Below are 12,908 nucleotides of genomic sequence, written 5' to 3' on the forward strand. Positions count from 1 at the left end.
GTTCCTCACCCATCCCCCAGGTCCCAGTGTACACATTTTAATCAGCTCCTCTCTTGCTGGAGGTCAGGCAGTCCTGCTGCTGCACTGCGGGGCCCGCTACATTTAAAGAAGCATGTGAGATGTAATAGAAAGTGATGCTGCAGCTCGACTTGCGCTTTTAAAAGCGTAACCTCTGTAACCTGACATCTTGTTCAATTTTTGTCTCTGTCACATTCTTCATCCGTTCTTGTCCTTTTTGGTTACTCAGTGATCCATCGGAGACGTGCTGTGATGTTAGGGGATGATGTGTTACTCCAGTGTGAACTGCGCTCCAACTTGGCGACTCCACGCTGGACGCTAAATGGCAAGGAGCTCCAGGGATACGGGCTGAATTCAGGCTACCGTGCTGGCACAGATGGGCTCCTTATAATAGGCGCTCGCACCCAGCAGGGTGGCTCGTATCGCTGCTTTGCAGTGGAGAATGGCGTCTCAGTGCTGGTTTATCTTTACACAGTGAAGGTTCACACAGATCCATACTTCCCAGTGGAGCCAACAGTCACCACGGAACCCACTACTGTCTCCAGCCCTGTGGTTTTGTACACCGTCAGCCCCACTGAGCAGCCTCTGCCCTCACCGCCAGCGCCGCTGCCTCCAGGAGCCAATTTCCAGACCTACAGGCACATGGAGGCCATCTACATATCGTTGGTGGCGGTTCTTGGAGGGCTTTGCTTAGTGTTGACTGTGGTGCTGCTCTATGTAAGTTTTTGCACCAGACGGGCAAGTCAGAGTCGCAAGTTCTCCCATCAAAACCTCACCGTTCTTGGGGCCTCTGAGAGAAAGAGGAGCTCCCATTTGGAGCTTAAAACCATCTCCAGCCACTGCAACGGCCGCCAGGGCCGCCGCTCCATCTCTGTGCCGACATTTGGGGACTTTAATGACAGCTTCCTCCAGATAATTCCCGATGATGACCAGATGTCTCCGGCCAAAACGCCCCCACCGGCTCCCCCTCTTCCTAACCCCCCTCCACTTCCGAATATGGACTATGCCAACGGGTTGTCGGCCACACTGCCCAGCGTGCTGAGGAAGATGAACGGGAACAGCTATGTGCTGCTCAGGCAGGCTGACCCCGAGGGCATGTCGCCACTTTACCACTCATTCACAGAGGAGCTCAACAGGATCCTGGAGAAGAGAAAACACACACAGCTGGACATGCATCCTGATGAGAGCTCCATCTAGGACGCCCCAATCAATATTGTTATCCAAGGTGTTTATTTGTAATCCAACGGTGACGTGTGGTTGAAACTTTTTCATTACTCTCCAGACTGGAGGTCTTATTGCAGCTTGATTTGAAACATGGAACTTCTTCTGTCTGGAAAACGTTGAGTTACCGATGAGTTCACTTTATGATGGACCAAACTGACGAGAGTGACCGAAAGAAGTGTAGTAGCTGTAAAGAATTTGCACTAAAGGAAAGTAAATGGGAGCCATATGATGTCACCTCATTAAACTCTGTGAAGGTTTAGGAGAGATGGGAGTCACATTGCAATGAATCACTGGATTTTATTTTTTTTTTTAGACGTTTAAACATTATGTAATATTTATTCTATCTGTAGATCAAATGAAACTGTTTTCAGTATGAATTCTAAGGAAAATAATGTCTTACCTAGCATTAAAAAGTTTGAACCCTGCCAACTGACAACTTTGTACAATAATATGTTTTTTTCTGTCTCTGATCTGTATGTATACTTGGCCACCTGGATGGTAGGAAGTGAGGCTGTGAGTATAAGTAGCAGTCTGAGTTTTCCTGATTTAGGAAGGTTTGGAAAAACAGGACTGATGTTTGGCTGAAATTTGTTGCAATATGCTTTTTGCTTAAGAAGTCATGAAGCACATTTGATACAGTCCAACCACAATCTACTGTGCTCACTGGTATTTTTGTGATAGACGCAGTATAGACCAAAGTGTGTCTTTGCGAAGTCGAAGGAAAGCAATACAAGTTTAAACACACTTGTATCGGTATATATTTGTATTCAGTCCTTCTGGGTCAATACTAGCTTTGATGCAATTAGATTTGCAGGTCTTTAGGGGTATGTCTCTACAAGCTTTGCAAAAGACGAAAGACTAGAGACTGAAATCGTTGCCTATTCCTCTTTGCAAAACAGCTCAGGCTCAATCAAATTGGATGGAGGGTGTCTTTAAACATAAAATTTCAGGTTTAGCTGCAGATTTAGGTCTGGACTTTGACAGGGCCATTATAACACGAGTCCGCTTTGATCTAAACCGTTCCATTGTAGCTTTGGCTGTATTTTTAGCGTTTTTGTCATTCTGGACAGTGAACCTTTGTCCCAGCCTCACATATTTTGCCGCCTCTAACAGGTGTTCTTCCAGGATTGTCCTGTTTTTACATCTCTGACATGCTGTCCCTGCTGAATAAAAGCATCCCCACAGTATAATGTTGCCAACACTATGCTGGGCCTAAAAGATCAGTTTTTCTGGATTCTTAATCCAAGAGCATTAGATTCTAGAAGTATCAGATTAAAGGGGAGCGAATACGGTACTAATGGGCACCACCCTAACAGTGTTTTATTATTAAAAGATGTACACGGATTTCCTTCCACTTCACAATTACTGTATTCATTGCTTTGTGTTGTTCTATCACATAAAATACCAATAACAATGAATTACACTAAAGTTTGTGACTGTTTTAGGAAAAAATGCACACATTTTCAAAGGTATAAAAACCTTTTTAAGGCACAGTAGCAGGTTCCACTACCATTTTGTAAACCCTCCCTTTTCCACTCTTCTGTCACCCCTGACACTTGTCTCCATCCTCCTTATACATGTCCTCCCTCTCTTCTTTATCCCTCTTGTGTACAGCACAACCAAACTACTTTGCATGGTTGACCCTTGTTGCTTAAAGTTGTCCATCTTTCAGTATAGTATCACTGTTGCATCCTATCCTGCTTCTACTAACTTTCATTCATCTTCTCTCCGGATTATCTTTCTTTCACATAGATCACCTATAAGAAACTACACAAACTATCTCTCTTTATTTTTAAAGAATTATATTTTATTCAAATAATATCATTAAGATGTTTCTTTCAACCCTTAGCACTTTAACATTCAATTATCAGGGTTGAAAAATTCATTTGGATTTTGTAAAGTACCCTTATTTTAAATATATTCAATAAAATTCAAATTAGACATGGGAAACATAAAAACCTTTTGTGGAGAACTAAAGTTTAGGTGATAATTGTAAGCATGTTTCCTGCAGTAAACATCAATTTACTCTGTTTTTATTAGTTATTGTCAGAAAGTATTGAATCTCTGTTTTCCTGAAATGAATGAGGAAGGAAGAAGGAAAGCTTAAAGCTGAATCCCTAACATGACCTTAATGGACAATAAATTCTTGTGAAATTAGTATTTTGGTTGGAGTATTACTTGAGGAATCCAACAATGTTGGTACGTTAATTTAAAACACTATTTGTCTTTTCTCTTGTGTAAATACTGTAGCAACAATAGCTTCACTTTACAGGCTCAGTATGCTGTGCCTGTAACAACACCTGCAACTGGCTTATTGTGTGTTTCTCCTTTGTGCCATTTATACGGGAAAAGAGATTTAAAAAAAACACAAGAATGAATGGAGATTTGCCGTGTGTTAAAGGAGCATTCAGGATTCAACTGGATTGGCTGATTTATCTTAAGACTGCAGACGGACTTCTGCAGTCTTAAGCACAACGCACACTGAAGAAAAACAGAAATGTGCTTTTTCTCCATGACTATGACTCCTCCCACAGTTTAACTGCAGACAACTTCTGCCTCCACTTCTTTGCACACTTACGTACCAGCAGATACAGGTACACACAGCATATACACATGTACACACAAGGAGCATGCCGCAGTTAAGAAACTCTGTTACATTAGTTGCTAATATTGTTATTTAAAAAAATTATTATTGTAATTTCAATAACTATTCTTTTTATATTCTTATTATTTTTGTTGGGGATTTTTTGTTATGTTTGTCACCACTGTTATTATTTCTGTGATTCCCCCCAGTCCTTTAGTTTTTTCCTCTGTCCCAGTCATCTTTGTCTCTTTAGTGAATTGTAATATTATCACAAGAAAACGGTGTTCTGCTGTTGTTTCAGAGTCAGAGAATGCCAGTTTTCTCCAATTGTAAAGTCAGTACAGACACAGTACTTAGTATAGATATGTTTGTCCTCTGCAGTAAAAAAGCTGCAGATGGCAGATCTCTTGTAGGACATGCAGTGTGATGCCAAAAATTGCAGAGCTCAGTATTGCCATGGCAAGGTGAGCAACCCTCTGATTAAATAGAGCTTGTAGAAGTTACGATGATAGAAACGAATCTGTGAGCAGTTTGTAAACGTGTCACAGCCATTTGTGAATAAAGATCTGTCTTCCCAGTAGAGTGTTGAATCAGCTCTTGTAGCTCAACAGCAGCGGGATGCTCTCTGGTGGCTTGCAGTGCATAAGTCAGAGCAGCACTGTGTGGCTCACCTCCACAAAGAGTGGACAGCAGCATTTAGGATTCCTGTGTTTTAGTTGCTGCTATCTTTGCAGGTTGATGGAGCCATGAAAGCTTAACCATAGGGGATGAGAAGCTCCAAAACGCTCATGTGTTTAGAATAGGTAAAAATATTTTTGATATACTTTGAAAACCAATGATACAGCTTGTCTGAAATTTCAAACTCTGTTCTGATCATTGTGTACACTGATTTTTTCCTTGGCTTATTGTATTTCTCTGATGACACGTCATGTCTCATTCTGTTGCTTTGTATAATATTGGAGCAATTTTAATGTGATCTACAATATATAACTTAATTCTTTGAACAATTACTTTTCTTTATATGGACTAAAATGCAATAAACTGTTTAATTTAACTTCTGATTGTTTGTATCTCATTAATTGATGATCAAGTCTTCAAACTTTATTTGTGAATATGTTCCTTTAAAGTTTGAGCGTTAAAAATCCAGAGAAATATGTTGTTATTGGCTATGTATGATTTACCACAGAATTCAGGTCTGGTAATTAGGTTTAATCCCAGGTTAGCTTGGTCCAGGCGCAAGTCAGGACACTAGTGACGATTTCTACTTGTCGGGTTCAAACTACTACCAGCAATACAGGCTGACAACAGCATATTGTTCTCCATTTTGTGGATCCAAACATTTAAAGAACATGTTCAGATGTAAAGATTGTAAAGAACTGTATGTACCATAGTTGTAGTGAGATACAAACCATCATATGTGCCAGTTAAGAGTTTAATACTGCAATATTCAGTGCATTTTCTAAATCTTTGGGAACAGTTTTTGGCCAAATTCTGACTTGAAAAATCAGATTTAGAATTATTCAACTTAAAAGTTGGAAATTCCAACCTTCAAATATATTTGAATGCACCATCAGAAAATCCCACTGCCCATCCGATTTGTAACTGACACGCATTGTATGTTGCCTCACGAATCAAACACACTTTATATGGGAATGTTGTCATGTGAGTATTGAGTGTGTTTCAATTGCAAGTTGGAAAGCCAGTAGGTTTTGCGGATTTGTTTGGTTCAAACACTCAAAAGATTGTACACTACTTTGTTTGCTATTGGTTTAATGAGATGTAAAAGCTGGCAGACATGTAAAACTAGTAGTAGTTGGAAGGATAAACTGATTTTTCACTTTTGAAGATTGTATCACATTAAACCATGACAAATAGGGCAGTCGGCTGGAGCTGTGGGTGACGTCACTTCCTGTTGTCGCTGTTGCACTTGGTGAATTGTTTGGTGTGTGAAGCTCTCTCGTTTGATCTGATTTCTCTCTACTGTGATTTCTCTTACTTGCTCCAATACATAAGCACGTTAAAACACGTACTTTCTGTTACTGTATTTAACGTTTGGGGACTCTCCGTGTTTTACACGGTTTTTCTAGTAGTGGTAAGGGGTCGCTAGCTTAGCATTAGCTCCACCATGGCTACCCGTTCTGCTGTTTCTCTCTCTGAGTGTCTTCCTTTCTCCTGCTCTCTGTGTCAGATGTTCAGTTACTCTTCTACCTCCTTTAGTGATGATGGGACGTGTAATAAATGAAGCATTTTTGTAGCTTTGGAGGCGAGGGTGTCGGAATTGGAGGCCCGGCTCCGCGCTGTTGGAAAAACCAGCAGATAGCAGAGGTCCCTTAGCCACCGAGGGTAGCTCCCAGTCCTCCAGCAGAGCCCGCGCAGCCAGCTGGGTGACGGTACGTAGAAAGCATAGTCCTAGATCCCAGCCCACAGGTCACCACCAACCCGTCTGCGTTTCTAACAGATTTTCCCCGCTCAGTGACACACCCGCTGAGAAACCAACTCTGGTAATTGGCAGCTCCATAGTCAGAAACGTGGCACTAGAGACACCAGCGACCATAGTCAAATGTCTGCCAGGGGCCAGAATGATTTGTGACAATCAGATTGATTTATTTTGCCTCACAGAAACCTGGGTGCAGCATGAGGATTATGTTACTATAAATGAGTCAACTCCTACTAATTATTTCAATTTTCACGTTCCTCGAAATACTGGGCAAGGAGGAGGAGTAGCAACCATCTTTCAGTCCAATTTATTGATTGGTCCCAGACCAATCAATAGCTACAACTCTTCTGAATATTTAATCCTTAGTTTTCCTCACCAAATTGCAAAGCACTAAAACCACTTCTGTTTGTTTTGTACCGTCTACCAGGCCCTTACTCTCAATTTTTAGATCAGTTTTCAGACCTTTTCTCTGATTTAGTGTTAAATACAGATAAAGTTATTATAGTGGGGGATTTTAACATTCATGTTGATGCTGAATTACCCTAAATATACCCTAAATATAGTGTTTAATGCTATCTTAGACTCAATTGGCTTTGCTCAAAACATTAACAAACCTACCCACCTTTGTCTTCATTCTCTGGACCTTGTGCTGACAAATGGCATTGAGTGTAAAGACGTAACAATATTTTCTCATAACCCTGTCCTGTCTGACCATTTCTTAATAACCTTAGCAGTCATGACTTTATGGGATTCTTCTTAAATAAAATTGATTCTATTAAAAAGAAAATCTTTGACATACTCCCGAAGATGATTACTTCATCCTCAGCAAGTGAGACAACATTGGAAATAACTGCAGAACCTGATCTATGTTTGGACTGTTTTGATCCTGTGAAGCTTCCTGAGTTATCAGAAATATTAGCTTAATCTAAACCTTCAACTTGTATGTTAGACCCAATCCCAACCAAATTATTGAAGGAAGCGTTCCCTCTGATTACCAGCCCCATTTTAGATATGATTAATCTATCTTTAGTAAATGGATATGTACCACAGGCTTTTAAGTTAGCTGTAATTAATCCTTTACTTAAGAAACCTTCGCTTGATCAAGATGACTTGAAAAATTACAGACCTATATCCAATCTTCCATTCTTATCTAAAATTCTTGAGAAAATAGTTGCTAATCAAATGTGTGAGCATTTACACAGCAATGACCTGTTTGAAGAGTTTCAGTCAGGCTTCAGAGCTCATCATAGCACTGAAACAGCTCTGCTGAAAGTCACTTATGATATTCTTATGGCCTCACATAATGGACTTGTGTCTGCACTTGTCCTGTTAGATCTCAGTGCTGCATTTAATACAGTCGATCACAATATTCTCTTAAAAAGGCTGGAATATGCTGTAGGGATCAGGGGAACAGCGCTAGGCTGGTTTAAATCTTATTTGTCTGACATATTCCAGTTTGTTTATGTAAATGATAAATCATCTTTAAACTCCAGGGTTAATTGTGGAGTACCACAGGGTTCAGTACTTGGGCTAATTCTCTTTACTATATATATGCTTCCAATAGATCAAATTATCAGGCAGCATAGGATAAATTTTCACTGTTACGATGATGATACTCAGCTTTACTTATCCATAAATCCTGATGAGCCCAACCAGTTAGATAGACTACAAGCATGTCTCGAAGATATAAAAACTTGGATGACTTTAAATTTTTTGCTTCTAAATTCAGACAAGACAGAAGTTGTTGTCTTTGGACCGGAGTCTTTAAAAAAGAAACTGCTTAGTCAATCATTTAACCTTGATGGCGTTAAATTGACCTCCGGTAATAAAGTAAAAAACCTTGGTGTTACTTTTGACCAGGACATGTCATTTAAATCCCATATTAAACAGGTTTCTAGGATTTCCTTCTTTCACCTCTGGAACATTGTCAAAATTAGAAATATCCTATCCAGGAGTGACGCTGAAAAACTAGTCCATGAATTTGTCGCTTCAAGGCTGGACTATTGTAATTCTTTACTATCAGGATGTCCACAAACTGCAGTTAAAAGCCTTCAGCTGTTTCAAAATGCTGCAGCAAGAGTTCTGATGAAAATTAAAAAGAGAGATCATATTTCTCCTGTTTTAGCTTCCCCTTCATTGGCTCCCTGTTAAATCCAGAATAGAATTTAAAATTCTCCTCCTCACATATAAAGCCCTTAATGATCTAGCTCCATCATACATCAGAGATCTGATTGTTCCATATCTTCCTAACAGAGCACTTCGTTCTCAGACTGCAGGTTTACTGGTGGTTCCTAGAGTCTCTAGAAGTAGAATGGGAGGCAGATCTTTTAGTTATCAGGCTCCTCTCCTGTGGAACCAGCTCCCAGTTTTGGTCCGTGAGGCAGACACCCTGTCTACTTTTAAGGCTAGGCTTAAAACTTTCCTTTTTGATAAAGTTTATAGTTAGAGTGGCTTAGGCTATCTTCCTTATTTTTTACCTCCGCCTTCCTCCCTCCCTATTGGATGGAGTAAGGGGGAGTCAGGTTTAGCCTAAACCGGCTCAGTTATGGTTGAGGTGCAAACACCCTCCATTTCTGCTACCTGTATGACTCCTTCTCTTTTCCAATGGTTATAATCAGTCTGACAGAGAGAGGTATCCCAATCCTTGTGGTTTTTAGTATAACAGTGACCATCAGTGGGACCCTTTGTGGGGTTCCTTGAGACAACATTGTTGTAAATAAGCGCCGTTTAATTAAATAATCTGTACTGAAACTATCTGTGTAGTTATGCTGCTATAGGCTTAGGGTGCTGGAGGACATAATGACCACTTTCACCCTCTTCGCTACATTCTCACACTACTTTTAACTTTGTTCTCTCTTTTCTCTTCCTAGAAGCTACACCTGGCCTGGCTCTGTGTCTACCTGTGACACCTTTCTGGAGAGGGGAATCGTCCGAGCTTCTGCTGGCAACAACTTAATGCTCACCCTCTACGGATGATCCACATAGCCCTGTCTTTCAGTGTTTAACCCTTTCTCTCTCCTAGACGTGGAAATTGACTGAGCTTTTACTGTGACTAACCCTATGTGCTCTCTTTCAGACTCTAACCTTGAAAACTGGCTCAGAGTTGATCTGTTCTTTCTTTCTAGGTGAAACGACTAAAGGAGCTACATCCATTAACATTCACTTTTCCTTCCCATAGAACGTACTCCTGGATCAGTGCTTCTGTTCTCTTTGTGTCTCTGCTCTGTTCTCTCAAACCCCCAGTCGGTCGTGGCAGATGGCCGCTCACACTGAGCCTGGTTCTGCTGGAGGTTTCTTCCTGTTAAACGGGAGTTTTTCCTCTCCACTGTCGCTACATGCTCAGTATAAGGGATTGCTGCAAAGTCAATGCCACTGACTGTCCACTGTCTCTACATGCTCATCCGGGAGGAGTGAATGCTACAAGTCACTGACTGGATGCAATCTGCTGGGTTTCCTTAGACAGAAAAACTTTTTATCCAATTTGAATAAATAACTAACTTTGACTGCACTATTCAATGGTTAGGATTAATTGGAATGTATGTACCTGACTGTTGTGAAGTGCCTTGAGACAACATATGTTGTGAATTGGCGCTTTATAAATAAACTGAATTGAATTGAATTGAAATAGCGAACTTTACAATCTCCTTATGTAAAAAAGTTACTTGAATGGTAACTTCTGCTGGGATCGCTAATAGTAGTTAGCACATCAACATTAAGCAGATCTTGTCGGTTTACCTACTTGCAACTAGAATGCACTCAAGTCAAATGTGACATCCGATTTCCAAGGAAAATCAGCATATCGACTAATTACTAATCAGCTATTTTCAATAAGCCTTAAAAATCAAATTGCAAATGTTTGTTTTTTCTTGAGGCTCAGGATGTTTTTGGTTCTGCAGAAAAACACATTTGCAAAAGCAGATTTCCTGCTTCCTAGCTGCTTTTTTCTATCAATTCACCTTTACCACCATTTTTTCCTTGCACTGTTATTTCATCTCTGCTGCCTCCAGTTTTCTCATCCCATTACTTTTATATTAAACTTTTATCCATTAGTCACTCATTCACGTTTACACGCTCTCTCAAGGACCCTGTCAGGTTTATAAATGGTTGCTAATTAATTTGAGCCAGTTTTCAAAGAACACTCATATTTGTGTTTTTGCAGACGTGGGAATGAAGTAATAAGTTTCTTTGTTGATGCTTAGCACAAAGTTAAGGATATTTTTATACTTCCAGCTGACGTATATCAATGCTATATATTTATAGCGTAGTTTTCTTTAAATCAAAGTTGTAAAGTGTAAAGAGTTGTATTTTGTAGCTCTTGGTACAATCCTGCTTTCTCTTGTGTTAAATAAGTAAGTTATTGCTCTCAGTTTTTTTATGTATAAACAACTCATGCATGTTCATACCGAATCTTAAGCCTCTGCTGCTTGAGTTTGTCTATTTTGAGTTTGAGTAAAGTAGTAACACTGTACAGTACATGCTTGTTTTGATGACTGGATATTTTTGAAATGCAAAATATTGAACTGAAATACAATCAGATTTTTATTTTCATCAGCATTTAATGTATTTCTTTTTGTAATTTAAAATGATGATCAAATACCCACTTGTTTTTTGTGTTTTTATTTGTTACCAGTTTTTCATGAGAACATCCAGTTACTAAAACTTGCAAGCAGCACTGAACAAAAAGCTACAATGAAATGTATATTTTTGGCTTCAGCCCCTATCATTTATCTCTGCTTTAAAATATGATGTGCTATATTAATAAGTGCTATATTTTTTATTTATTGTCCAAAGAAATTCCTTTCATAGTCTATGCTGTTTATTAATGTATAACATTTCAGATAATGTAATATGTCCTGTAAACTGTGACCATTTTCATCCATTTTTCTTCTGTTTGATATAAATCTGTATTTTCTTCCAGACTTATTATAAAATAGTAAAGTAATTTAAGGTATTAATTTTATTTTCAGTCTCATGTCTTATTTATTTCAGTTCATTAAACTTCCACTGGCATTTCTGATAATAATAATAATAAAAAAATACCAACAACTTGCCTTAAGTTCAGCTTGGAGGAAAAAAAACAGGAAATGAGTGTCAACAGCCTGGAGTGAGAAATCATGAAACAACATGAGACATGTTCAAGCTGAATCCTGCTCTCAAGACAGCTTGTTTGTTTTCAGCTCATGGCAAGAGGAGAGGCCGGTGTCTTCCGGTGGGAGATAAGTCCCAGTCATTTACATTTCTACATGAATATGTCAGGGCAGAGGTAAAACATAAGCCCAGGGAAGAAGAGGGGGGTAGGGTAAGATTTCAATTTTTCAGAGCAGTAGCTTAGCAACAGAAACTTTATTTAGAGCCTTTAATGTCCTTGCATGGGTCAAGCTGTGCCAGCTCGCCTCGGGGAGAGCAGCGGATGTAATGTCTTTAATTGGTGCCACAGTCAGATTAAAGTGAAGGAGGTGAAAATGAATCAGAAGAATTTTCACCTTTCAATTCCCAGGTCTTTTTTTTTCTTATACAGCCAAAACAGCTGGGAAAACTGTTTGATTTTTCTTATATGTGATCATGATGATGTAAAATACAGATCTGAAGGAGGAAGTAGATCTGCATCCTGTCCCAGAGTTCAGGTCCAGTTACTTTAGTTCAATGCTCTACATACACCACCTTCCACACTTATTGGCACCTCTAGGAAAGATGTGTAAAAAAAGCCTTTAGATAAAATAGTCTATTGTTTTGTTAGCATAATATCAAACCATAAAATTTAGAAAAAAACTCCAGCTTTTAATTTGAATACATTTGCAGGTGCATCTCTATAAATAACATCATGGAAAGTTTATGTATTTTAGTAATTTAGTTCAAAAATGTCAAATTCATATACTCATTGCTCATAGAGCAGTATATTTAAAGCGAAGGTCTTGATGATTAATGCTTACAGCGAATAAAAACCGAAAATCTAGCCTCTCAGAAAATTTGAATGGTACATAAGACCAACAGAAACGGGATAGGTCATACAGAAATACTACTATGTTGCCATATTGTGACCTACAAAAGGAAGGAGACTGAGCTGACAGTCATCCAGCAAAAAGTCACAGACACTATCCACAAGGAGGGTAAGCCACAAAAGATCATCGCTAAAGAAGCTGGCTGCTCTTAGCCTATTGATGGGAAAGTTGAGTGGAGGGAAAAATATGGCAGATGATAGTGCACAGGTAACAGCATTGTGTAGTACAGTAAATCCCAGTTAGGGGGTTTGATGGAGATTCACAACCCACCACCCTGTTATGTATTAAAAATATATTTTTTATTGGTTTTATGTAATTAAAATTCTCTGTGAAACTCAAACTTTAAGCCACGTTTATTAAAATTAACTTAAACGAACAGAAGCATTCACATTTATTCTTAGAATTACTGAAATAAATGAACTTTTTAGAGGTATTTTGATTTATTGAGATGCACCTGTAGATAGCATCTAATGGTTGTTATGAAGTTTTTTAACCCCCTCTTTCCATCCTACACATCTTGCTAATGACCAGTGGCTGAAGTAAGAGCTTTTCACAATCTTCAGAAAGCCTGGAGAACTATTGTACCATTGAAAGACTGCAAGAAGTTTGGTTGCTTTGAAGCAAAATATAAAGACACTAGAGTAGC

The 12,908-nt window shown here is 39.1% G+C and overlaps 1 protein-coding gene across 2 annotated transcripts in view; it reads left to right on the plus strand.

Annotated features, from left to right (window-relative positions):
* The window catches only part of sema4gb (sema domain, immunoglobulin domain (Ig), transmembrane domain (TM) and short cytoplasmic domain, (semaphorin) 4Gb), a 56,795-nt gene extending 51,915 nt beyond the window's left edge, over positions 1–4,880 (plus strand). For both annotated transcript variants that reach the window (XM_047377985.1, XM_047377986.1), the window contains exon 15: positions 248–4,880. In XM_047377985.1, the coding sequence (XP_047233941.1) occupies positions 248–1,215 (968 nt within the window). In that variant the 3' untranslated portion in view covers positions 1,216–4,880. The remainder of the gene's footprint in view (positions 1–247) is intronic.
* The last annotated feature ends 8,028 nt before the right edge of the window (positions 4,881–12,908 follow it).

This window comes from Girardinichthys multiradiatus, chromosome 10, assembly GCF_021462225.1.
Source record: "Girardinichthys multiradiatus isolate DD_20200921_A chromosome 10, DD_fGirMul_XY1, whole genome shotgun sequence".
Lineage (NCBI taxonomy): Eukaryota > Metazoa > Chordata > Actinopteri > Cyprinodontiformes > Goodeidae > Girardinichthys > Girardinichthys multiradiatus.